Source organism: Manis javanica, chromosome 12, assembly GCF_040802235.1.
Source record: "Manis javanica isolate MJ-LG chromosome 12, MJ_LKY, whole genome shotgun sequence".
NCBI classification, from domain to species: domain Eukaryota; kingdom Metazoa; phylum Chordata; class Mammalia; order Pholidota; family Manidae; genus Manis; species Manis javanica.
In genome coordinates, this window is record NC_133167.1 from 7904174 (window position 1) to 7929109 (window position 24936).

At 51.1% G+C, this 24936-nt stretch overlaps 1 protein-coding gene across 1 annotated transcript; it reads right to left on the reverse strand.

Annotated features, from left to right (window-relative positions):
* Window positions 1-6633: 6633 nt before the first annotated feature.
* On the reverse strand, window positions 6634-22043 carry SPATA3 (spermatogenesis associated 3). Its single transcript, XM_036997782.2, has 5 exons — window positions 22020-22043; window positions 21048-21798; window positions 13142-13313; window positions 10802-10945; window positions 6634-6825 (listed from the first exon to the last, which is right to left on the reverse strand). Exons 1-4 carry the CDS (start codon window positions 22041-22043, stop codon window positions 10840-10842), a joined length of 1053 nt encoding a protein of 350 aa, XP_036853677.2. The 3' UTR covers window positions 6634-6825; window positions 10802-10839.
* Between the last annotated feature and the right edge of the window lie 2893 nt (window positions 22044-24936).

Below are 24936 nucleotides of genomic sequence, written 5' to 3' on the forward strand. Positions count from 1 at the left end.
ACCTTCGGCAAGAATCCTATCGAGTTTTGAGCCAGAAGTCCCCCTTCCCCCATTTCCTCTTAGTAATTTTCCATCCACTGACCCCATTCTGCTCCTTGAATATAAATCTCCAGTTGTCTCTTTTTTGGAATGGAGCTCAGTTCTATACTGGAGTCTTTTCCTCCACTGCAATAGTTCCTGAATAAAATATGCCTTCACTGCTTAAACCTCTATCTGGCTCTGGTCTTCTTTTAATACAAAAGTAGAGAAAAGTGTGATGAACTCAGCAGGTGCCAATTACACAGCTTCTACAATGATCAACTCATGGCCAATTTGTTTAATCTCTATCCCTATTTCCCACCTCCCTGACATCACATCGTTTCATCCATAAACATTTCTGTAGGTATCTCTAAATGAAAGGGACTTTTTAAAAGCCTAACTGTCTTGCCTGAAGGTTTCAGCCCCAGGCAAGTTCACTATGGATTTAGTAGGACCGAGAAATGACAACTGAACATTTTTGGGTAAAAGGGTTTATACCTGGCTTCATTCTCCTGGTGGCAGGCCAAGCACTAGAATCACATCTGCACCCAGCAGTCTGCAGGTCTGTAATCCACCTCCATCTCTGCCTCCACCCAGAGCCCTCGGCAGAGCTCTTTATATAGTGACTCAGTCAATAATACTTATTGCCTACAGGTGTGGAAGCATTAGCCTAGCAGTAGGCCAATGACATCATTAAGTAGTTTAGGGTCAGGTTAGGATCCTGGCCATAGGAACTTCCATTTTCCCCACACTACCATAAAATCATTTTCACTCCTAGATATTTATAACAGTTTCTTGATATAATGAAATATTCAGTCATTAGGCCATTAGAGGATTTTTGTAGAGGAATGACAAGCTCTGGTTTACTTTTCAAAATGGTCAGATTGTGTGATACACCTGAAACTCATATGCTGGTGTGGGAGGGGCAGACAGTGCACCACTTTGGAAACCGGCATGGCAATTTCTTATCAGGTGAAACATATGCCTACCTTAGGACCCAGCAACTTCATTTGTAGGTGTCCTGCCAATGGGTTTCAGACCTGGGCAAGTTTACTCTTAATGTGGTGAGACCAAAAAATAACAAGGGAATGTTCTTGGGGTTAAAGGGTTTATCCCAACTTTATTCCCATGGTGGCTGGTCAAGCACTAAAATCCTGTCCCCGTCAGAGTAAGTCTGCAGGCAGCAAGCCGGTCTCTGCCTCTGGGCCCCTCTGCCCCCACAGCCGACTCAGTCTCTGTCCTCGGTGCTGCCATCACTCCAGCCTCTGCTCTCCTGCAGCCATGAAGCCCAGAGCCCTGGACGGAGCTCTTTATATAGGGTCAGTAATAATGAATTGCCCACATGGTGTAGTGAGCAAGCCGACCAGGGTCAGGTGAGAATTCTGGCCATAGGAACTTTCATTTTCTCTACAGTAGGTATTTGCCAAAGAGAAGTGAAAACTTTAGCCTGCAAAAAGAATTATACAAACATATTCATGGCAACTTTATTTTAAAATCTCCAAGTTGAAAACAATCTGAATGTCCATTAGCAAGTAAATAGATAAACACATTGTGGCATGGTGCGGATAAAATGAAAGGTCCTGTGGCCAGGATTCTCACCTGGCCCTGGCTGGCTCGCTCACTACACACGTGTGGGCAATACATTGTACTGACTCTATATAAAGAGCTCTGCCCAGTGCGCTGGGCGACACGGTGGCAGGGCTGCAAGGCTGTGTGAGAACAGAGCAGAGGCTGGAGCAGTGGCAGCGCTGAGGACAGAGGCCCAGAGGATGGCTGTGCAGGCCAAGAGGCCCAGAGGCAGAGACCTGCTTGTTGCGTGCAGACTTGCTCTGAGTGGATGGGAGTTTAGTGATTGACCTGCTACCATGGAAATAAAGTTGGGTATAACCCTTTTACCCCAAGAACGTTCTACTGTCATTTCTTTGGTCACACTGAATCCATAGTGAACTTGCTGGGGGCTGAAACCTATTAGCAAGATACATGGTTACACAAGGAAATATTCAGACAGAAAAAGAAATAATAAACTATTGATATATATATATAAGAATGTGTATTAGGTTCAAATATGTTGAGCGAAGGAAGCCAGACACAAGAGTGCATGCTGGTTAATTCCACTTATATGAGTTTCTAGAGCAGGCAAAATGGTGTGTCATTCTGTTTATGGTGATGGAAATCAAACCAGTATTTGTCTTGGGTGACAAGGGTGCAGATACTGACTAGAGAGAGGCTGGCGGGTAGGGAGACTTGGGAGGCTTGGGAGGTGTGTGGGAGGTTTGAAGACAGAAGAGTTTTGGGAGATGTGAGGTGATTTGATCCCCATCAGCACTGGTGCCCACCTGAAGCTCAAGGTCATGAATTAGTGATTCTGGTGGCATGTGGGCCTGTGCTTCCCCAAATTCAGCTGCACAAGTCCACATTCGTGGGAGATGGAGAACTGGATTTAACCAGGGTGTGGTTTTGCCAAGTGAGTTAGGTTAAGGGAGATGGGCAAAGGAGTTGAAATTCCTTAGACCAAATCAGTTCCCAGTCCCCTCAGAACAAAAAGACCTCGTTTTGCTTGTTCCCACAGAGAAAGAAATGTCATATGTGCATATGCACAAAACACCAATCACCAAAGGCACAACGCAGACCCTAGACAATCCTGATCCCACCCCTAGTCAGCTTTGTCCAGCTCAGGGGCTCACCCAGGGCCTGCCGGGAGCCGGGACTCTTTGAGCAGCGCAGCCTCGGATTCTCACATGTGCATCACCTCCCTGAAGGTGGCTTTTTGGTGCCTGCAGATAGCGCTCCAAAAGATAGAAGTAAAGCCCGGGGTCGTTCGGCAGCAGGCCACCGTCCAAACGCTGATGTCCAGGTGTAGTGGGATTCCCCAGAACATGGTGCAAGCAGTTCACTCCTGACCAACAGAGGTGGGTGGGCAAGAGTAGGGTGGAGAGGATGAGAAAGGCAGAAAGGAGAACACAGCTCCAGGGATTCGGTGTCTTCACCCAGCATCCAGTGGGAGACAAGTGGGTTTTCCCACTTGTCTGCTTTGTGCACCCCTTAACTGGGATCAGGCACCCCAGACTCAACGGAACCCTTCGGCTCAGCCTCCTGGATGAGTCTGAGTCTGCATCCCTGGCTCATCCCTGCAGCTGGGACTAGAGGGCCCTCTTCCCGGGATGCTCTCCTCCTTGGCAGTCAACAGTGTGACACTCCTAGCAGGGAGGCGTCTCAGGGCTGCTTGGTCGCCGTCCTTTCCCAGCCTATGGCTCAAAAGGAGGAAAGTTCCTCCTGGCTTTGGCCAGGAATGCGTCATGAGACACTGACAAGTCCCTGCTCCGAGTCTCTGACTGGCTGTGTGAGGTGTGGTAGTGTTTATTAGCTGCATATTAGTTATAGACGTGCTGTCCCTGTGTATACAGAGGAGTAGTTGCCTCGGGACAGTGTCTTCCGGATCTTCAGGTGAAGTCAAAACTTGTAATAACTGCATGAAGAGCTGTCCTACCTCTGACAGGTTACCAAGGGCTATAGGCCTGGTTTACTGCCCTGCCCAACTTGACACTGAGCCTGGTACCTGGGCAGGAGATGGACAAGGCTGCACGTGTGTATTCCACCTGAGTTTTATGATTGGATTTGTCAGTTCAGTTCCCTGGATCCTGGTTACTCTCTCTACCTGTAACCCACCAGGCTTCATGGCCAGTGGGAGAGCCACTGTCCCCCAGGGGTGGGCGGGGAAGGATGGAGACCAGAGTAGTATCTGAAAAGCTCAGGACCTTTTTTGCTGTCCCTGGGCTCTTGGCACCAAGGAGCTGGTTGGATCAGACTGAAGGAGGATGGGCATCCTGAACTTGGCTCAGCCTTTCACCTTTGTGTGCCCAGCCCGTGTCCCTCTCCCACCTGTGGATGAACCATTCCAGTTGGATAGACTTCACTTGCTCAATAACAACCAATGTGTGGTCTGGAGACCACATTCAGATCCAAGGTCTGAGTTCAGCCTGGTGAAGATGCCAGACCCACGGGCCCAGTCACAGTCAGACTGTCCCCAAACTCACAGCCAAGGCAGGCTTAGTCACTGCACTGTGTTCAGAAATATACTCGGTCATGCTTCTTTCTAGCTTTAAACTTTTCTCAAAAGCACTCATTGGAGCTATTGCTTGACATTAGAGATAATTAAAATAGTTAAATCCAATGATTGCATTTATAAACCACTCTGAATACAATGGCCCAAACCAAATCTCAACTTGTCTGAAAATGGTCCCGGTGGTGGCGAGTCTATTCATTCGTGAGATTCTATTATGTGCTGGGAAGGATTCAAGAGAGTTTTCCACCTGCTCTCTGCCTCCAGGATCTAATAGCAGAGGGAGCAGGGACATGGTAACAGCTGCCCACAGCAGGATGAAGAGCGAAAGGGCCTGTTGGCTTGGCGTGCATGGTTTCCACTCTGCAAGAGGGGTGCCTGCGGTCCAGGACAAGCAGTACGGATGAGAACCGTGAGGCCCAAGGCAAGGGCAGGGTGGAAGAACACCCACGGACGCACCCCCGTGGCGAGTGCCAATGAGAGAGTGCCTTTGGCACTTTGCGTGGCTTAATTCTTTGGTGTGTGGGGCTGTCCTGTGCATTCTTGGCCTTCACCACTAATGCCCATAGTATTCCCCAGTCACTGCGACACCAGCACTGCCTACACATTTCCCTGGGGCTGGGACTGTAGTATTGCCCGGAATACCGCTGCCCTGGGGAATCCAGCCACCAAGGGGCCATGGCTCACGGCAACTGTGAACTCCCAGCTCCTGGCTGCTCAGGAGCTCATTCTAGCAAGGTGGTGGGGTGGAGGGGAAGAGGGCCAAAGCAGGGGGCAGCACCCGGGCCTTGCGCTGGCCCAAACCCACCTGGAGTGGGTATCTTCTGTTTTAGCTGCTTAGCATCCATTCCTATTTCTCTTGCTAACAAGTTACCCACATTACTGTTTTGTCTCTTCTGTGCTCTCAGCCCATATGCTTTCTGTGGAGCTGACCCTCAATTCCTAGCCTGGCCAGAGCACTGCATTCTCCGGGGCACAGCATGGTGCCAGGAGGGACACAGGACCTAATCAGAGGCTGGTCAGAGGCCTTTTGCTGTGGGAAGACAGGCTGCCTTGCCTGCAGACTCGACCTGCGGAGACTAGAAACAAGCTGGCTGCACCATCCAGCCACCTTGTGCCATCAGTGCCTGCCTGAGAATGGAACTGATGTTGCCAAGCAGATGGAGGGAAATGTGTTCTGGGGGTGTGGCCTGCGCCCCTGGAACAAGCCCCATCTGAAACAGACCTATCTTGACTTTTACATTCTCAATATGTTCTCATTTTGCTCAGGCCAGTTTGGGTGAGGTCGTCTGACATTTACAACAGAAGGAGATCTGAGTGGTACACCGATAAAGGTGCTAAGTATCTCCAGTCAGAGGAGCCTGGCTGACCCGAGGCAGCAGCTCTGGGGCCCCTAGTCCCTCCACCGTATCCGGGGCCCCTTCATCCTGTCAGGACAGGAGCTCAACATGGCCTACCCTGCCCTAGAAGCCAGTGTTCTCAGGAGGCTGGTTTTCTAGAGAAGGTTCCCTCCCCTAGGGGGTCCAGAGGTACCCTCTCCCAATCTGCCAGCACCTGTTTAGGAAAGGAAATCCTGGGATTGGGAGGTGGGGGTCCAGGGATCTCGGTAATGGCCTGGCCCACCTACCCAATCCCACCTGCGCTGTTACAGGCCGACTAGCTCCCTTCCTCGCCAAGGACTGTCCTGCTGGTTCCCAGAGGGACCAGCTCTTAGAGGCACAGCAGTCACTGGGTGTGGCTCTTTGTACTCTTTACTTAAATTCCGGGCTGTCCTCACCCGTTATCCGCTCCCTGTATGCCCCGGTTATGCTGCTCAGGGCATGCTGGACTTCCAACCGCAGCCCTGTGCATTTCTTTGATGGCGGCTTCCTCTGCAGGGGAAGGAACCACCTTCCCGGCAGCCCTTAGCTGGTGACTGACAGGACGGGTCTTCCCCGGGGCTGGGATCGCTCTGAGGTGGGCGCTCTTTCCCAGGGTTGCCCTCGGTGACCACTGCACTCTCCTGAGTGCGCCCCCTTCCATTTCCCACCCCGCCCCCTACTGGTGTTTCCTGGGATTGCCTTAAACTAAGACCTCTGTCTCCACTGCTCAGGAGCCAGATGTGAAAACCCACCACTTAGCTGGGTACACCAGGCTGGATCACAAGGCTGCAAGTCATGCTTTGGTCTGCCCCGGCCTCCCCCATCACAGGTGAAGCGAAATGAGGCCATTTTCCAGAGACGGGGTTCCCTGGGCACAGGGCCTCGGTTCCCCAAGGCCTGGAAAGGAGCCAGCACCTTCTCCCTGTTCCCACTGACTGGGATTACCACTGGGCGGAAGTGCAGTTGACAAGTATGTCAGGTTGGGTGATTCCTGCTTTTAGAGTGGGAAAATCTGTAACAGTTTGTTCTGTGGGTTTGTGCAGAGAAGGTTGACCCTCCTGGGTCTGTGGTTCTCATTAGGGATGGCAGGATGGCAGGACTCCCCTTGGTTTACCTGGAGCTCACAGGATCACCAAGGCCCCCCCGACACAACTCCCAACCCACTTCCAAGACCAACCTTTGCATCTTGGATAAAACACACTAAAGGAACAGATTTCTTTTTTGGGGGGTTCTATTTTGGTGACAACAGAGATCCTTGGTGGAACTGGATTTGTAAGGAAAAGGACAGGCCATCAGCTTGGACAGGCCATCATCGCTCCATGACCCCAGGACTCCAGTGGCTTTCCAGTTTTACCTCGTGAGTGAGGGTTCAGCAGCTAAGTCCTCCTGTGGAAAAATAGTTTAGGATTCAAATATCTTCCTTTCTTCCGTCCACTCATCCTTTCCTCCAAATACAGCCACACGAAGACTTTTCCTCTTTGGGCTGTAATGTGCTCACGCGAAGGGCCCGGTGGCTGCGTGGCTCCGTCAGCGCCGGCATATCCCTTCTCCTCCTTTCGCCCACAGCCCCGGCTGCGGAGGTGGGGCCTGGCTCCCCGAAGGCTAGGCTGTGGTGGTAATTTTACTACATTTGTGCCCCAAAGGACAGGGAAAGCAGCCCCTTACTTTTAGTGTCTCATTGTTCACAGGTGGGATGCAGAGAGAAAGGCTCCCCAAGCTTTAGGAAAGAAAACTCTAGAAATGTTTTTTCCCAGAGAGGAGGCTTTGCCACTGGTCCCGTATGGTTCTTCACCCCCTGGACTGAGGACACCAAACTGTCCATTTCCCTTCTGTAGGGTCTACTTCTTGAGCCTATGAAACTCAGGGTGACTCAACGTGCCCCCACAATGCACCCACATCCTGCACACCCTGGTGGCCTTCAGTGGCCAACGCACTTCTCCAAGCCAACAGGTCTGTGCACTGGAATTCATCTTGTGTATCACCTTTGAGGAACGCTCAGGTGGGTGCTCCTGGCTGTTGCTGGCTGCTCCCCCCAGTTCACTTTCCCTTCTTCCTGTGGTCTGGGTACACCCACTCCTTTGCCCAGTAAAGGGAAGTAACTGCAGCCCCAGGCCTGGGGTAGAACATAGGGGTAGATCTAGATTGGTCTAACCCAGTCATGATCATTTATGCCGTTAATTTGTTGGAGAAGGGAAATGAGACTTAATTCAGAGGCATGTCACCCCCATGATAGGGCCAGTGTGCTAGGGGAGGGGACTTCTGGGAAAAGTTGCTTGACTCAAAAAGAGACACCAGGAGAAGGTGGCCTTTCCCCTGCTTCTAGCCATCGGGGTCTGAGGATGCCATTCTGGGAGCTCCTCCATTCTTCTGCTCACAAGAGGAACTAGCCCCCTCCTCTGCTGAGGGTGCCGGATTTGAAGGCTAGAAAAGTCCCTAGATCTCTGATGGCACTGCTGAATTCACCAGCCCTGACACTTCCCAACTGTTCTGTTATGTGGGATAATTTCCTTATTACCATTTTGAATGAGGTTTTCTGAAATTTGTAGGATCAAGTAATCTAACTCATACTCCACTCATCAAGTCAAGTCTTATGATGCCTCATGGCATTTGGAAACCTACCAATTCACACTTGCATTTTATAATCAAATTAAAAAGAAACACATCAGAGAGGAACACTTCCCCGTGTACCAAGCACCTTAACCATGGGAGACAGGCAAATTTCATTCAACTGTCAAGCTAAGGAATTTTTCTCATGAAGCAGTAAAAACTTTTTGCACCAGAAAGGGTAGGCAGTGAGAGCAATGGCTGAAATCCCAGGATGCCTGGGAAGGGGCTCCGTAGTACCTGGATTGGCACATCCAGTCAAGAGGCAGTGAGGCCATAAACCTGGCTTGTCAGTGGACTGGTTTGTCCACACCCCACTGTGTCATCATGTCTCACAGGGCCTGGTGCGGTGCTGGGCACATGGTCAGTGCTGACATGTGACAGCTGTGCTGACCCACTTGCCCATTTACGTAGTTACCAGGGGTTTGTGTGGGGGCCATTCGGGAGTTGGAGTGGGAGATACTACGGTTGGCTAGTGTCCAGGAAGTGTGACTACAACTTGGAGGCTTCCAGAAAGGCCTCCCCGGACCCCAGCTGGAGGTGCCTTACTCAGACCCACAGACTCACAGTGACCACTGAGCAATGTGGGAGATGACGCAGCAGCCTAGGCTCTGGCAGAGGCAAGTCTGGAAGAAGCTGGGGCCTGCTGACGTCAGCTGAAACACATCGCAAGCACCCCGATAATAACAAGCATTGACTCCAAGCAGTCTCTGGAATAGCAGCTTGGCAAAGGCAGTGGGTCATGTGGGGAAAGGCCACCTCATCAGGATCTCTGGGCAAGGGCCCTGGGGCCTGGGGAGGACCCTGCCTCAGGCCACTACAGGGGGTGGAGTGAGTGGCACCGTCTCCCTCTCCCTCCAGAGAAATTAGAGTGGCCATGGGACAGCTTGATGCGGAGAAAGGAAGTCTGTTCCTGAGAGGACCAACCTTTTAGGACAAAGTTCTGTCCATGGGTGGTTTCGTCTGGTCCTGAGAGAACTTTACCCTCAACCTGCATCTGGGGGAAGGGCCTACCCCAAGGAGACATAGGAGTTGCCCCTCAGAGCAGAAGAAAGAGGCCGGGCTGTGTAAAGTCTGCCCACTGGATGTGCTTGTCAGTGACGTCAGCAATGCCAAGACCCCAGATCAAACCCCACTGGCCACTTGAGTGGCCCACCCCCAGCGCACAAGCAGGTTCAGTCTCCGGGGAGGCTTGTTGGTTTTGCCAGCCATTCAGACTCTCAGGGGAGGGACCTAGTCCAGGCCAAGGGTGGGTTTCCATTCCACTTCCGTCCTTACCGCCCCACCCCTCCATTTTTTCCCTCCCCATCCCCGTCCCAATCTTATCCCCACTCACCAGGGCTCAGGGCTGTGTGAGCAAAGGTATGGGTGGGACATGCACACCTGGTGGACACTGAAATGCTTCAGGCGGCACTGGACAACACATTAAATGACCTGGAATCACTGCCCATTCCTGGTGTCTTCCAGCTCTGACGTGGAAGAGAGCGTCTCACGTGATGCTGGCCTGCCTGAACATCCAACATTTGCCAGATCTCCTTTGAACATCCAGGGCATGGCCTTCAAAGCCAAGACTATTTCAAGCATCCCTACCAGCTAGAATGCCGAGACATTTTGTGTTTATATTTACTGTGAGTCTTTCTATGGCAAGTGATTGGATTGTCCATGTGTGGCCAGACTTAAATTTCCATTTAAAATAAATGCATTTAAGTTAAAAAGTAAGCTAACTTAAAGAAAAATAAGGGATATCACAAGTGTCCCATGTCAGTATAGGTTGGAGAATTCTGAATTAAGCGTAATGATGATGCATAATGATGTAGCTGCTCTATGCTGTGACTTAGAATGCCTGTTCTGTGCCAGGCCCTGTGCTAAGTGTTTTACATGCCTATTTTTCACCAACAACCCAAGGAGAGCTGTACTATTATTACCTCCACTTGGAGTCAGGAGTTAAGGAACTTGCCCCAGGCCCCAGAGATACTGGGTGTTCAAGGGGCACCTGGCTCCAAGCCCGCTTACCTGTGGAAGCCAAGCTCATACCCGTGGGCTCTGCTGTAAGAAGACTGTAGGGCACATGCTTTTGCTTAGGGGCATTCTTGACACTCCTAGTCACCACCATCTGCCCAGCCCCTGTGACCAGGCCCTGCTCATCTGCACACCCCTCATTTAATCCTCACAACCATCACCCTTGAAGTTATTATTCTCCCCACTTCAGAGGGGGACACTGATTCTGACAGAAATTAAGTGACAAGTCCCCTAACACCCAGCTACGAGGTGGCATAGCCAAGACTGGCACCAACAGCTGTGTTGTTCTCAACGCAGTGTTTTTCCAACCAGCCCCACCATGACAGTACCAAGACCCTCCAGTTGGACAGTCTGCCCTCCAAGCACCTTATCTCATGCTCCCAACCACCTCGGGGGGAAGGTACTGTGATTTTCCCTATTTACAGATGAGGAAACTGAGGCACTCAACTGCTAAGGTCTGTAGGTTTGGGGAACTTGGTTTTGACAGTCCCAATGATGGGTCTAGTATTGTCCAAGAGTGTTCAGGGCAGCTTGCAAGAGCCGTGCTGATGACCCTGAGCACAGGAAGAAGTCACTCGATTCTGAAGCTTTCTCTGAATCGGCTTGGTCCACTCGTAAAGACCTCCCACAGCCTGCGCTGGACACAGACACTCCTTCAGCCCCGTGCTGAAGGGTGGCGGGCCGGTGGGTTTGAGGACCACTTCTGCAAGGGGCAGTAAGCACAAAGGGGTCTACATACCTTCCAGACAATGGACCTGGGGGTTTGTTCACACGGATTCAGTGGTGAAGTAGGCAGCTCCCAGGGCCCCTAGAGCCACAGCAACAGTCCCCAGGGCTTGGAGCATGAGAATTGTGATGACTGGAGTGTTTTCTTGTAGGTTTTCTGTAAAGCAAAGCAGAAATCCCACAGGTTGGGGGAAGTTGGGCTTCCATGCCTGTATATGGGCAGGGGAATATGGAAATTGTGGGGTCCCCAGAGGACTGCAGGAATACCCATCTCCTCCCCACCAATCCTCCTCTCAAGGGAATACAACTCCCCCCAGCCCTTCCAATAAATAAATCCCTACTACAAGATCACCCAGGATCTGAGGATGGGACGTCAGCCCCCTGGACACTCGGGACCAGGTTAGGGAGGTGGTCAAGGCTGCTGTGTGCCAGGCCCTGCACCAAACACCTCATAGCTCGTGTTATCTTCAAGCCTCACAGCAACCCTGTGGAGTAGATTCTATCATGTAGCTCCAACGTGGAGATGAGGAATCAGGGATATCACACCCACCACAAGGGCAAGGAAAATAACCTGTGAGGCTAATAATCACGAGGAAGGCTTTCACAGAATGCAACATCTACTTTGACAATAATCCTGCTAAATTAGGGATTCTTACTTTATGTGAATGTGTATTTAGAGCCAGCAGTCAACATGCCACTCCACTGAGAAATGTAAAGATTATGGGAGCAGGTGCTAAATTTTGAACAGAATTGAGACTACGTGCCTTACTCTGGCTAGACTGGTCCCTTTCCCCTTACTTCCTCTTTTCATTGTAAGACACTGAAGTTCCCAAGATCCTTTGAGAATCAGCTCAGATGCCACGGACACTACAGTCTGCCTGGATCCTGATTCAGGAGTGAGTACTTGGTCTTTCTGAAGCTCTCTGAACATCTCCCAGGGGACACATCACTTTCTGGCTTGTACCTTTGTTTCTAATTGCACGTGCCTTAGCTTACCATTAGGACTGAACAGTTTTTAAGGGTAAAGTTCCCTGTTCTGGTTTCCTGCAGAGTGCCAAGGTTCCTATGCAGACTAGGTGTTCCTACTTGTTGGTTTTAAAGTGGTATGAGTCCATGGCACAGCTTTGCACCAGATGGGTGGTTACAAGGAGAGCCCTGAGATGGGTAGGAACTTCTGCCCCCACCGCCCCCATTTCTTTCTGTTTGGTATCTGTGAGTAATCAAACATCCCTGGTCTGTAGGTTTGGGGAACTTGGTTTTGACAATCCCAATGATGGGCCTAGTATTGTCCAAGAGTGTTCAGGGCAGCTTGCAAGAGCCATGGGAGGAAAGTCAATAGTGGTGCATGGCGGGCAGGCCCTTCCTCTATGGGACTTACCAGGTTGTAGAGTATTTTTAGTTCTCCCAGCACACCTGGGTATCTGCTTCTCTCTATATGTCTGAGAAGCAGTCCTTTACAATGATGGACAGGAGAGGGGATTTGGTGAGGGAAGGGCCGGGAGGAGGAGCAGGACAAGGATGGAGGCCGGGAGGGCTCTGCTCCTGGGTTAGGGGTATGAAATCCCCAGGTGGAAGGCCTTTTCTGTGGACATTCGTGAGACCGAGTGCTGGCGGAGCTGCTCTGGGGCCCAGAGCTGGGGGTGGGTGGAGGCCCCTCTCCCTGACCTTGCAGATAGCCCTGCTTCCCTGGAAAAGCACAGTAACACCTTAAGTCCGGTTCCCTGGACAGGAGTCTTCCCAAGAGGAGAAGAGGCCTGGTGGTTTCACGGAAGAGGAAAAGAAGGGCAGATACTGTGGATGAGCCATAGGGCATGTCCCCTATAGGGACTGCCAGAAAGAGCCTGAGACCCTCTGAAGGGGGTGGAGGTCTTGCTGTAACCAGGGGGGCATGTGGCTTACAATCAGCATTTATCACTAAACTCTGGGGAAACTTTATATGCAGGCCAAAACCTGACACTCTCAGCTATGGTGTGAGCCACGGAAGGAGGCCAATGGTCAGAGAGTTTAATCACAAAGCTTCCGAGTGACAGGGGATTTAGGAAGGGCTGAGAGGTAGTGCACTCTGAGGAAGGAGGCTGTCCATGGAGAAAGGAAAAATGAACTCCCAAAGCAGCCATTCCTGGTCAGGAAGAGAGCCGGCAACTTTCTGTGCAGGTGAGGGACCCTGGAGGGGTGGACCTGGTCAGAGAGGGCCGGGTGCCAAACTTGAGGAAGTGGTCACCCAGAGGAAGATGCTTTCTTGGGCCTAGAGGTCCCAAGAGGAGGTTGCACATCACTGCTAACATGGTCCTGGGCAAAGCCTGGCCCTGTGAACCGTAAGCCCTGAGGCTCCAGCCCCCCACGCGTCCAGAACCTGTAGAAGGTGAGGAGGTTTGGGGGTCCTCTCCCCGGCATGGCCGGCCAGGCCCGAGGAAGGAGGACATCGAAGATGCGGGTGTGGCACAGACCCAGGCGATGCCAGCAAGTAAAGCTGCTGGGCCAAGTGGAACAGGAGCAGATGTGCAGGCCTGCGCGAGTTAGAGACCCTGGGGAGACAGAAAAGGGGAGAGGTGAGGGACCCACCTGCCTCCAGGAGGCTGGGGAGAGTCTGGGAGACACAGGGGGGAAGCTGAGCTGCGTGGGAACCTGGGTGTTTATAGAGAGGTACCATCTGGGGACAGCACAAATGATAGTGATGCAATATGGTACATCTTTCGGGGGCTCCATGCTTCACATCAATACCCACTCTGCAGATAAGGAAACTGAGGCTCAAAGAAGAAAAGGGATGTGCCCTTATAGCAAGTCAATTCAAGGAGTGGCTTCAACCTAGATTTTCTAACCCTTCAATTCCATGTTCTTTTCACAGAATTTCCAGGAAATGAAGGTAGCAGGTGACTGTCCCCTCCATGAGAGGTGGCACTGAGATTCCTGCAGCTGCAGCTGCCACATGCCATATTCCTGGGGGTTATGGATCCACCCAGAAGACTGTTGCGCCTCCAATTTACAGTCCTTGAATCACTTTCCCAAACTGACCTCCTTTTCTGCCCACCTCTACAGATCCCAGCGGAGCTCAGAGCTGGCACCCTATTTTGTTACACAAGACGACTTCTGGCCGGATTCCCTCAGGTGGCTAGTGTGGTCCTAGCTTCCTGACAGGGCAGCAGATTCTTCCAGTGAAAACTCCATCAGCCTGGCCGATTCAGCACGCTCCTGCTTAGGGCTGCCCAGGACAGATGCTTTCACTGGGACTGGGTGGGAAGGGAGTCTAAAGGCAAGTCTTATCTTCTTTCGTTTTTTAGTTTTAAAAAAAACTTAAAAATGGACATATAGTTCCCATATCATAAAATTAAGCCCTTTAGAGTGTTCAGTGGTTTCTAGTATAAACAAAGGTATACAACTTGTATTAATTCCAGAACATTTTCAACTCCCTTCAAAGAAACTCTAACCATTAGCACTCACTGCCTATTCCCCACTTCTGCCAATTCCTGGTAATAAGACACTTAATAAATGGAACCATACAATATGTGGGCTTTTGGGGACTAGCTTCTTTCACTTAGCCTAATGTTTTTGAGGGCCGTCCGTATGGTAGTGGGTATTGGTACATCATCTCCTTATTGCCAAATAGTATGTCACTGTGTAGAGATACGACTTACTGTTCTTCCATTCATCAACTGATACTGAGTTGTTTCCACTTTTTGGCTGTTATAAATAATGCTGCTTTGAACATTTGTGCACCATGTCTTGTGTGGTTGTTTTTAATTCTCTTGGGTATGTACCCAGGAGTGGAACTGCTGACTCATACGGTAAGTTGTATAACCCTTTGAGGAGCTGCCAGACTTTTCCATGGCATCTGCACCATTTTCTATTCCCTCCAGCAGTGTATGAAGGTTCCAATTTCCCTACAGTCTCACCAACACTTGTTATTGTCCACCTTTTGACTGTAGCCATTCTAGTGAGAGACTTGTATTTTCCTGAGCTACAATATTTTCTGCCTACAAAAAAAGATTTGGGTTTTAGAAAATGGCATCCTTTCTTCAAAGGTCCTCACCCATCATCTCCAACATTTCTTCCTACTCTGGCTCAAAGGGAGAAAACCCCTCTTGTAGAAGAAGAGTAGAATGCACACCACAACCATTGACAACATACCACTGTTTCCTGCTTTGCCTCCTGGGTAAGCAAGACTCTTCCCTGGGGGACAGGCACATGCATTCATGAAAAGATTTGGGAATGGAAAGTTTTGCTTTCTCCAGATATTAGTTCTGAAGGCCATAATCCAAACTGTTCGTCAGTGGCTGACAATCATCATAATGCTCAGAACCATTCCTATAGGTTACAAATGAATTGATTCTTAGCCACGGAAACACTGTTGTCCCAGTGATCCCTTGGGTCTAGCTCTCTCACACCTCACATTAATTTTATGTCCACACCATCCCAGAAGGATCCTCTGTGGCCCAGAGAATGTGGCCTGCTCAGGACCACAGAAGGACTGGCCCTGACTCATGGTGGATCCAGGAGAAGCTTCTTCCTCTGGAGAGACCTGGACCTTTGGGGATAAGAAGATTAGACTGCAGTTATGAGCAAGGGTTCTGGAGTCAAAAGACTGAAGTTCCCCCTCTAGTGCTACCAGTGGCTGCGTGAGAGCAAGTTGTTTGATTTCTTTGAGCCTCTGTTTCCCCATGTAAAAAATGGAGATGATGATAGCAGTACCTCCTTTATAGGACTGTTAAATGAGAAGATTAACATAGACAGCTGAGCTGAATGCTGGATACACAGTCCATGCTCAGTGATAAATGTTAGTTAGCTATTAATACCATTATCAGTAGTGGTAGTATTAACCAGCACACTCCTGAACTACACTTGAACTTCTTCTACACGATCCAATGCCCATTTAGACTCCGGCCATCCAGGAAGATGTGAAACCACTTTTCCTGGACAGCTATTCCATTTTCAGACAGAGCTAATTATTGGAAAATTTTAAATGTTGAGCAGAAATCAGCCTGCCTATAGTGCCTTCCACAGGTAAGGTTGCCATATTTAGTAAATAAAAACACAGGATGCCCATGTAATCTTCAGAACACACTTATACTAAAAAATTACTTGTTGCTCATCTGAAGTTCAAATTTGACTGGGTGTCCTGTATTTGATCTGCCAACACTATCTATGTACCTATAGTCAGATATCGGAGGACAGTGTGGAAAAGTCAGTGTGCATCGTCTACCTAACAGATTTCCTTCAATTCCTTCAACCAAATCTTATACATCAAATGGTTCTTCCCTCCACCCACTTCTCTCATCCTCCATCAACCTGGACCGTCTTCTTTGGGCTAGATTGTTGGACATCTTTTACAGCACACAAGAATAGCCTGATGGGAGGAGAGTAAAGCAGTATGACCATCTCTCTTGTCCTAAACCATATTCTTCTATTAATGCATCCCTGGTTTTTACTTTGTGCCAAGCAGCCAAATGGCACTTCTGACTCCTAAAAAGCTAATTACCACCAAGCCAAGTTAAATGCTAATAATATGTATATATGTTTGTCTTTGCTGAGACTCAGGATGGTGAGGAATGACAAAACCCAGGAATCATGGCCTCTTGAACAAAACCTAGAACCAGCAAAGTCCACAAGCACATCACTACCAGATAAGAACCAGCCTCTAGGGTGACCGTGGGACTCCATTAGCAGGAAGGCTGGAACTGCTTGAGCTAGAAGCCTGCCCACCTGTTTTCTTGGAATGAGGGGTGGCTTTCATGGTAGTGTCCTGAGATGAGAGACCCTGAGTTGAGCAGCTGACTTTGGTCGCTGGGGGAGCCCGGAACACAGGTTGCTTTGGGATGGACTCAGGAATGGGCTGAGCAGCAGATTCAGAGCTGGTCTTCGGGGTGGACCTGGGAGGGGACTGCTGTATGGTGGACCCGGAGGCTGGCTGCTGCAGGGTGGACCCGGAGGTTGGCTGCTGCAGGGTGGACCCAGAGGCTGGCTGCTGCAGAGTGGACCTGGAGGCTGGCTGCTGCAGGGTGGACCCAGAGGCTGGCTGCTGCAGAGTGGACCTGGAGGCTGGCTGCTGCAGAGTGGACCTGAAGGCTGGCTGCTGCAGGGTAGACCCAGAGGCTGGCTGCTGCAGAGTGGACCTGGAGGCTGGCTGCTGCAGAGTGGACCCGGAGGCTGGCTGCTGCAGGGTGGACCCAGAGGCTGGCTGCTGCAGGGTGGACCCAGAGACTGGCTGCTGCAGAGTGGACCTGGAGGCTGGCTGCTGCGGGGTGGACCCAGAGGCTGGCTGCTGCAGGGTGGACCTGGAGGCTGGCTGCTGGGTGGTGGATCTGGAGGCTGGCTTTTGCAGTCTGGGTTCAGCAATGCTGGGCTGTGGGGAGGTCTCAGAGGTCTGCTGCTGTGGGGTGGATTCGGAGCTGGTACTCTGTGAAGTGGAGCCATGGCATCTGGCCTCTGGCTTCTCCCTCTTGCCGTTCTGCATGGTGGGTCCTCCCAGACTAACTGTGGGCCTACATGGGGCTGTCTAACCTCTCGGCTCCCTTCCCAGAGGGGCCGTTCGCCCCTGCCCTGGGGGAAGGCTCTGGCTGCCCCTCGAACCTAGGCTGCCCAGAGAACACTCCCCCACACCCCTCCTGTGAGGTCACAAAGGCCACAAAGGTCAGTGGCTCCTATGGCAGGGTTCTGGGGACAGTTCTTGGGGGCAGGCTGCCAACACCAGCCTGACTCCTCCCAGCTCCCTGGCTGCTGGTGGTGCACAGAGCAGCTGCTGGGCCCCTGCCAGAAGTGGTTAGCTGCAGGGCCTGTGACAACCCGGACCCCCACAGTGTGCCTCCTCCAGGCACCTCTCTGCTGGTGTGTCCCTGGGCTCCTGTGTGCTGTTTTGCTCTAAGACACCTCGGTTGGGGTGCTCAGCTCTGTCACTGGTTTCCACGTACCAAAACAGAGAAACAAAACTGCTTCGTCACGCATTCGGTGGGTTTTAGGTAACTTTACTGAAGATTTGGGGCCCATGGAAGGCCCCCAGCCTTCTACCATCTCAGTGTTTTCCCCTACCCAGATTATTCCACAAACACAGTAGCTTCTCCTTTCTTCCAAAGCCTGCCCCCCCCCCACTGTGGGAAGGAGCTAGGCGACCTCCAACTTTAAGAACCCTTGCATTTGGTGAAAGACTTCCTCTGAAAACACAACAGCTGTTCGGAAAACTGTATTTTTCTTGAACTTGTTATGCCGACATCTACAGACTACTTCTCAAACCCCAGACTCATGCGGACTCATCAGTTAGGGGACGATGAATCTTTCTCAGAGTTAACAATGTGATTTTCCTTTAGGACAGAAGCAGAAAAAACATTTAAAATAGACAACCTTAAACTTTCACACTTTGACTGCAACATAGACTGTGTTCACACTAGAATCAACCTTTACGATTAATGTATTGCTTAGGTGGGTGAGGATTCAACTGTTCACCCATGCGCACCAGGGGAAGGGTTAGGGAAGGCCAAGCTAGAAGGAACTCCCACACAAGGCCAGACGCGATGTGAACTGTGAAATGACAGGAAATGTTTTAGGGAATCTAGAACCTGAAAAGACCTTAAGATATGAAGTTACAAGAAGCAAAATCACCTTTTCAATGTCACGCAAGTGGTTGGAGGGCTAAATTCCCATTTCAGAGTTCTTTCTTTTCATGACTCCAGAAAGCAATAGTGAGTGAGCTAATTATATAGGCTTTAAAATTAATGAATTTTTTAAAAAGTCCCTTGAGTGAGATGATTGAAGAAAACTGCGCAAAGGATTAGTAACAAAAGGAGACTCAGATCGGTAGAGTTGGGTTGAATTGGTTGGCCCTTGGCACAAGGAGATTTGGAGAATAGGTGATTCCACAAGAGGGTGGATCCCTCAGGGGAATTTGATCTGACTGGAAACCCCAGTCAAGAACTCTGTCCAGATTTAGCAGTCAGGTCAGGAACTCCTAAGGCATTTATCTTTGTAAAATTAGATTTTCAGGTACCAGTGGGCTTTTGATTGAGGGTCTCAGCCTGGTTTAAAAAAGCATTTCTCAACCTCATCCCTACTGCCATTTTGGACCAGATAGTTCTTTGCTGTGGGGCTGTCCTGTGCACTGTGGGAAGCTCAGAGCCAGTAGCAACTACTGCTCCCCCTCCCCTAAATTGTGACAACCAAAATTGTCTATAGACATTGCTAAATTCCTCTGTGTGTGTGTGTGTGTGTGTGTGTGTGTGTGTGTGTGTGTGTGTATGAGTGAAAACTGTCCCTGGTTGAGAGCCACTGGTTAAAATGAATTAGACAGGGGCAAACAGGCATGGCCAGGATTTCCCGGTAGCAATGAAAGGAATATTCCATTTCACACCAAGGAGCCAAACGGCACACAGCAAACAGGTCCCTGCTTTCAGGGAGAGACATGGAGGACACACAGCGGGTCAGGCTTTGGGAGTGGGGAGGAATTTTTCTATGGCAGCAGAAAATATATGTGTGGGTTCTTTAGTAAGGGTGGTCCCAAGAAGCAGGGAGAGGGCACCCGTGGAGTGAAAGGTTGGCCCAGGAAGGTGAGGAAGAATAGTGTCGCGATGCTCTTTGTTAAGGTCTTCTGTGGCCGCCTCTCCTTCTGACTTGATATCAGTTCCTAGTCTAGAAGACTGACTCCTCTGTAACACAGTCACAGCCCACTGTCCCACGCTTATTGATGACCTTGCAGTGGCCTGTGTCGAGCACTAGCCAAGCATGAACCCTGGAGATCTGTTAATACGCCTCACACTCCTACATTTGTGCAAGACTTCCCCCTTCCCCCAACCCCCTTCCCTCTCTGGGAAAACGCTTCTCATCTTTGAGATTCATCTCCAGTGGACCATCTCCTTGTAAAGCCTTTCTTGAGACCCCCAGCTGGAAGCAATTCCCCCTCATGAGCCCCAGATCACACCCTGCCTGGTGTTAGGGTGATTTCTATCCTGGGCTTTTCTCTCAGTGCCCACTCCCGAACTGTGGGGACCACAGAGGGCCAAAGTCCAGGGAAGGGGTGCGGTGCAAGCTGCTTGAGGGGGAGAGTAGGGGGACAAAGAGTGCAGGAAACCACTGAAGGCAGGCTGGGTGTGGGTGATGGGGGACAAGGCCCCTGGGAGACTGCCTCACTAAGGGGTTGTTTTCATAGATGGGCTGGGGTCTTCTGGCTGTGGTTGGAACTGTCCACAGGCAAGGGGCCTTCCTAGCCAGGCATGCCAGCTGTGGGAAAACCATGTAGACTTTTTAGGAGAGTGAATAGAGTGCTTCTAAGGGGATGCCAAGTTAGGTAATCATGATAAGATCCTCAGGGTGTTAAGACCTACACCCAGAAGGTCCTTGGTGGTTCTGAACCTAGGGATGCGTCTTGGGTACCCAGAACAAGTGTGTCAACGTTTATCCTTAAGAGCGGGATGGCACCTCAGACACCAGTTGGCCTTTAGTCCCCATATGTCAGGAGGGTAACTAGTCTATAGAGGGTACAGCCTGCTCTGGTCACCAGCAGGATGGTGGCAGAGACTTGAGTGACCCAGCTTTGGACTACTTCACCCAGACTACTTCCTTCTCTCACTGCTACCCCTGAAAGGGGCATCTGGAGACAGAGGCACTGGGTGCTTGTGGTAGAGCCCACTGCCCAGGCTCTAGACCCACGAATTAACCCTCTGGGGCCACAGGTCTGGATTCCTTGGGAGGAGAGGCCTCAAGGGCTATGAATAAGAATTCTGCAGCAAGCCAGCTACTCTAATACAGTCCATTCCTTAGAGAGTTGCCAGGATGAGACGTTAAAAGCCCTTAGAACAGCACCTGGCTCACAATAGGCATGCTTTGATGTGATTGTGACTTGCTTGGAGGAGGAGACTAAGGACCCTGCAAGGAATAAGTGGATGTGGACAGGAGGGGGCGGGCCCGGTCCTCCCAACTCCCAGATCTGTAGTTTACAAAAGCGAGGTTTGGAGTGTGGGCAATACCCCTGCACTCCACCTTTTCCTGTCATGGCCAAGGGTCTCCGCCCGCTGTGAGTTGGGAAGTGTTACTCTACAAATTAATGTCATTCGAACACTTTGACCCGAGATTGGCCAGTGAGCACCTGGGGTGAGAAATCTAATTCATCTTCACCAAAAACGGTGTAAGTGGAGGCTTGCTTACACTAGGAGGGGGACTGTGGAATCCACTACCCCGGACCAGCAGGGTCAGGCGCAAGACTCCCTCGGTATTTGAAGTTCCCCACCTGGGGACGCCCGCAACAGCCTGGGGTCCCCATCCCCCGCCCTTGGGCCCCTTACCATCGGTCTGTGTCTCGCGACCCACCGGGGAGGCGCAGCCTGGCTCTGGGGCCTCGTGTGCTCTGCCGCCGGCGGCGCGCTGCAAGTCCAGGGTGCCCTCGGGGCGGCTGGGGCAGAGCACGCCCCTGTGCACCTCCACGGCGGGTGCTGTGCGGGTTTCCTTGCGGCGGCGCGCCTCCGCCTCCTCGATGCTCCGCGGCTGCACCACGACCCGGGCGCACACTTGCTGCGGGGGCAGCTGCAAGCACAGCGCAGACGCGCGGCACAGCACCAGGAGCAGCCGCGCGCTCCTCTCGGACGCCGCCGCCGGCTGCCACGGGTCCGAGTTGCCCGACGCTTGGTTCTCTGCCAGCCCAGAGTCGGGGGTCCCGGCCGGAACCCCAGCAGCCTCGTGTCTGTGGTGCGGCCACTTCTGGGCGGAGCGCCTGCACTTGGCGGCCGGGCAGTCGGCGCAGTTGGACGAACTGTCCGCGGAGCGCTTGGTAGGCCGCCTGTTGCTGGAGGTGCCGTGATCACTTGTGGCTCCAGTGGTAGAGGGCCTGGCGGGCTGATCCGTCCCATCTGGCTCCAGACTATTCTGCAGGGCCAGGCTGCACTCATCTTGCTTCCAGAGCCCTCCAAGCGGCAGCACCTGGCCGTGGCCCTCGATGGACTGGGCCGGGTCCTGCTGCTGCGGTTCGGCCTTCCTGTCCCACCGGGCCCTGGAGTGCTGGGCCCCAGGCTCCACGTCCCGTCCCACTCCCTTGCCACTCTAGGCCAGGGCCTTCGTTGGGCAGTAGGAAAAGCTACCTCTCCCTAGAGCATGTCACAATACCCCTGCACTCCACCTCTTCCTGTCATGGCCAAGGGTCTCCACCCGCTATTTCTTGGAGATCTTCCAACACCGGGAAGTTGCAGTTAAGCGCTGGTGTACCGCCAGCTGTGCTTAGCTTCTGTATCATTTTGTGTATCTTTGGTGTCAAAAAGACAAACCTTTTTATCCGATGGATGAATCATTATGCCCTACTCTCCAAATAAAACAGATTTTTGTGCACCTGGGTTATTTAAAAAGCAGTGGACTGGGATGCTCACTGTATCTGGAACATTTGAAAAGCACTGAGGAACAGAGGTGCGTCCTGGAGGGAAGCTGCCGGAGAGGTGGCGCTGCCTGGGTTCCCAGGGACTGCTCTCTGGATGATCTGGGAGCCAGAGACCTGATAGGGCTGCAGGAGAAGGTTTGGGGTCCCCTCAGTTCCAGTCTTCAATGGGCGTGTATTTGAAAGACCCAGTCTTTCCCTCCTGTGTGTCTCCTTTACTTCTCACACAGAACACTTCACTCTGACACTTCTGGTTCACCAAATGTGTGGGGGTTTTCTCCACGCCAAGCAATTCTTTGACACCAGCTGGGTGTCATACAACTTTGTTCTGACAGCATCTACCTGGAGGTAGGATCAGATCACACAGGTTAAGGGTGGTGTCCACCCTGGTACCCGGCCCCTTTCAGGTACCACTTGCTAAGTCCAGGTTGTTACATGTGCTTCTGACCATTGAGTATAAGCCTGGGGTTCCCACAAACCCCTCCTTGGGTTCAAGTAATTTTCTGGAGTGACTTGCACAACTCAGGAAAACAGTTTCCCCCTCATTTACAAATTTGTTATAGAAAAATATGATAAAGGGTACAAGCTGTGAGCACCCAGATGAAAGAGGTATGTAGGGCAAGGTGTGTGGTGAGGGAGCTCCATGTCCTCTGTAGGCACACCAGGCTCCCCAAAACTTCATGTGTTTACCACCCTGGAAGCTCTCCAAACCCCCTACTATTGGGAATTTATGGAGGCTTCCTCATGTAGGCATGATCTGTTATTAATCCCATTTCCAGCCCCTTTCCCTCCCTGGAGGATGGGGCTGAAAACCCCAAGCTCCTAACCATGGCTTGGTCTTTCTGGTGAACAGCCCCCAATAGCGAGCCATCCAGGAGCCCCCAGAGTCACATCATTAGAACAATAGGCACTGCTATCCACCCAGGAAACTCCAAGGGATTTAGGAGCTTCGTGTCAGGAATGGGGTCAAAGACCAAATATTGGAACAAAAGATGCTGCTCGTGCCCGTATATCACTCAGGAATTTTTAGGAGTTTTTGGAGCCCTATTAGAGGAACCAGGGGCAGAGACCAATATGTATATTGTTTCTATTATCTCACAGGGTACCAGAGGCCTGCCAAAGTGCCAGAAAGATCTTCAGGAAAACAAAAGGCATAAAAACTCCTTATTTGCCTGGCAAGATGGGACAGAGGCACCTAGGACAGCCACAGTGACTGGGAATTCAATGGTGGAAATTTTTTCCAGTTGTTAACTTCCGTAAAAAAACAAGTTTTACCAGGTGGTTTAAAACTATTTTTAAAAATATAAAAAAGATTCTGAAAAGCAAGCTCTCAACCAGAAAACCCAGAGCTGGAATCCTGCTAAAAGCTCTAGGAGCCCCAGGCCAGGGAGCCTTGGGATGCCCAGGGAGAGGCAGAGGGCCCCAGCAGCCCCCAGGATTTGGGGGAGCCACAGAGCAACTGTCTCTTCCCCTGCCTGGGTTTTTAGCCTTGGTCCAACCAGACTCGGCTTACCCTCTGGCTGGACAGTGCGGTCAGAACACTGCCAGCCCCTCCCCTTCTCTCAGCAAAGGTTAGACATTCAGTGAGTGTCCTTTCTTTGGAGGTGCTATTAAAAAACGATGCTAGTTTCTTGAGGAGGAATCAGAGCTGCCAGCCCCAACACACTGGGGTCAGCCTTTTCACAGGCAGACCTGAGGGTGGGAGCCTCAAGACTGAGCTTACTGTGGGAGGCAGGGGGCCCTGTCTGGGCCTGGGCTTGTCCTGCGCTTTCTACACAAGCTTTTATCAAGTCCTGAACTTCAGAGCGCCAGTTTGGGTCCTAGACTCAAAGGGAAGCTTACTGAACTCTGGCTCAGCATAGGACAAATCCCTTGCCACCTCCTAAAGACAGGGTGACCTGGCGTCCAGTGGCTCCTTGAATCTGCATGGCATGGGAACTAAGCCCCTAACCACCCCAGGATCTGGGGGAGCCGCAGAGCACTGGATGAAGTGAGATTATGTTCTGAGAACTTCCCAAAGCAAAGAAAGGAGATTTTCAGGCGGGCTGCTAAAGAGCACAGTCGTACAGCTGCAGGCCTGTCCTGGTCACCCAGGCAATGGGAACTTGCAAGCCCAAATCAGACATCGCAGTAGCCCCTCCCTACTTGTCTGAGTAAGAAGAGAGAGAGATGACTTCTGCTTAAGTCCAGAAAATTGAATGAAATAGCGAAGTAACAAAGACACCACTGGAAGAGCACAGAGATAAAACGCAGTAAATTGGGCAGTGAGAAGTCTTTACTTAAGGCAAACAGTACACACTTGAAGAAAGCAGAGTGTGGGAACCTCAGAGAGGAGGCACCCTTAAGGGCTTAGGATTCTTTTAAGGCTTTCAAGAATGGGGCAAAGCGGCAGGGTGTGTGTGTGTAGGCTTGACATGTGGTCTCATGATGTCTGTCTCCAGTGAGAGATATTATGTCACTATCCATCATCTGTCCTCTAGATATTCTGTAAGATAAACATAACACAAGGAATTTCTTGATCCTGTTCCTCTCCAAGATAGTGGTTACTCTTAAGTAGTGGGTACATATCATTTAGGACTGCTTGTCCGGCCTTAAGATAGGGTCAGTTATTGGCTGTTTACCATAAAATGTTAGGAATCTTATCTTCTAACTCCCTGTTTTTTAAAATGGAATCTTAACCTTAAGATGGAGCGCCTCCTATTCTTACTATACCATTTATATTAGCATTTTTCATCATAGGCAAGAAAAATTATTGATGCTTGTCCCCTGTCCCTGCCCTGTCTCAAATTCACTGATTGGACAGAATACCTTCA

Excerpts from the sequence above, each read along its gene's own strand:
- SPATA3 (XM_036997782.2), bottom strand. The coding sequence starts at position 22,043 with ATGATTCATCCATCGGATAAAAAG. Across the intron at positions 13,314-21,047 it reads TCGCGAGACACAGACCGATG|GGTCTCTAACTCGCGCAGGC; the intron begins GTAAGGGGCCCA and ends CTGTCTCCCCAG. Across the intron at positions 10,946-13,141 it reads AACCTCCTCACCTTCTACAG|AAAACCTACAAGAAAACACT; the intron begins GTTCTGGACGCG and ends TTTGCTTTACAG.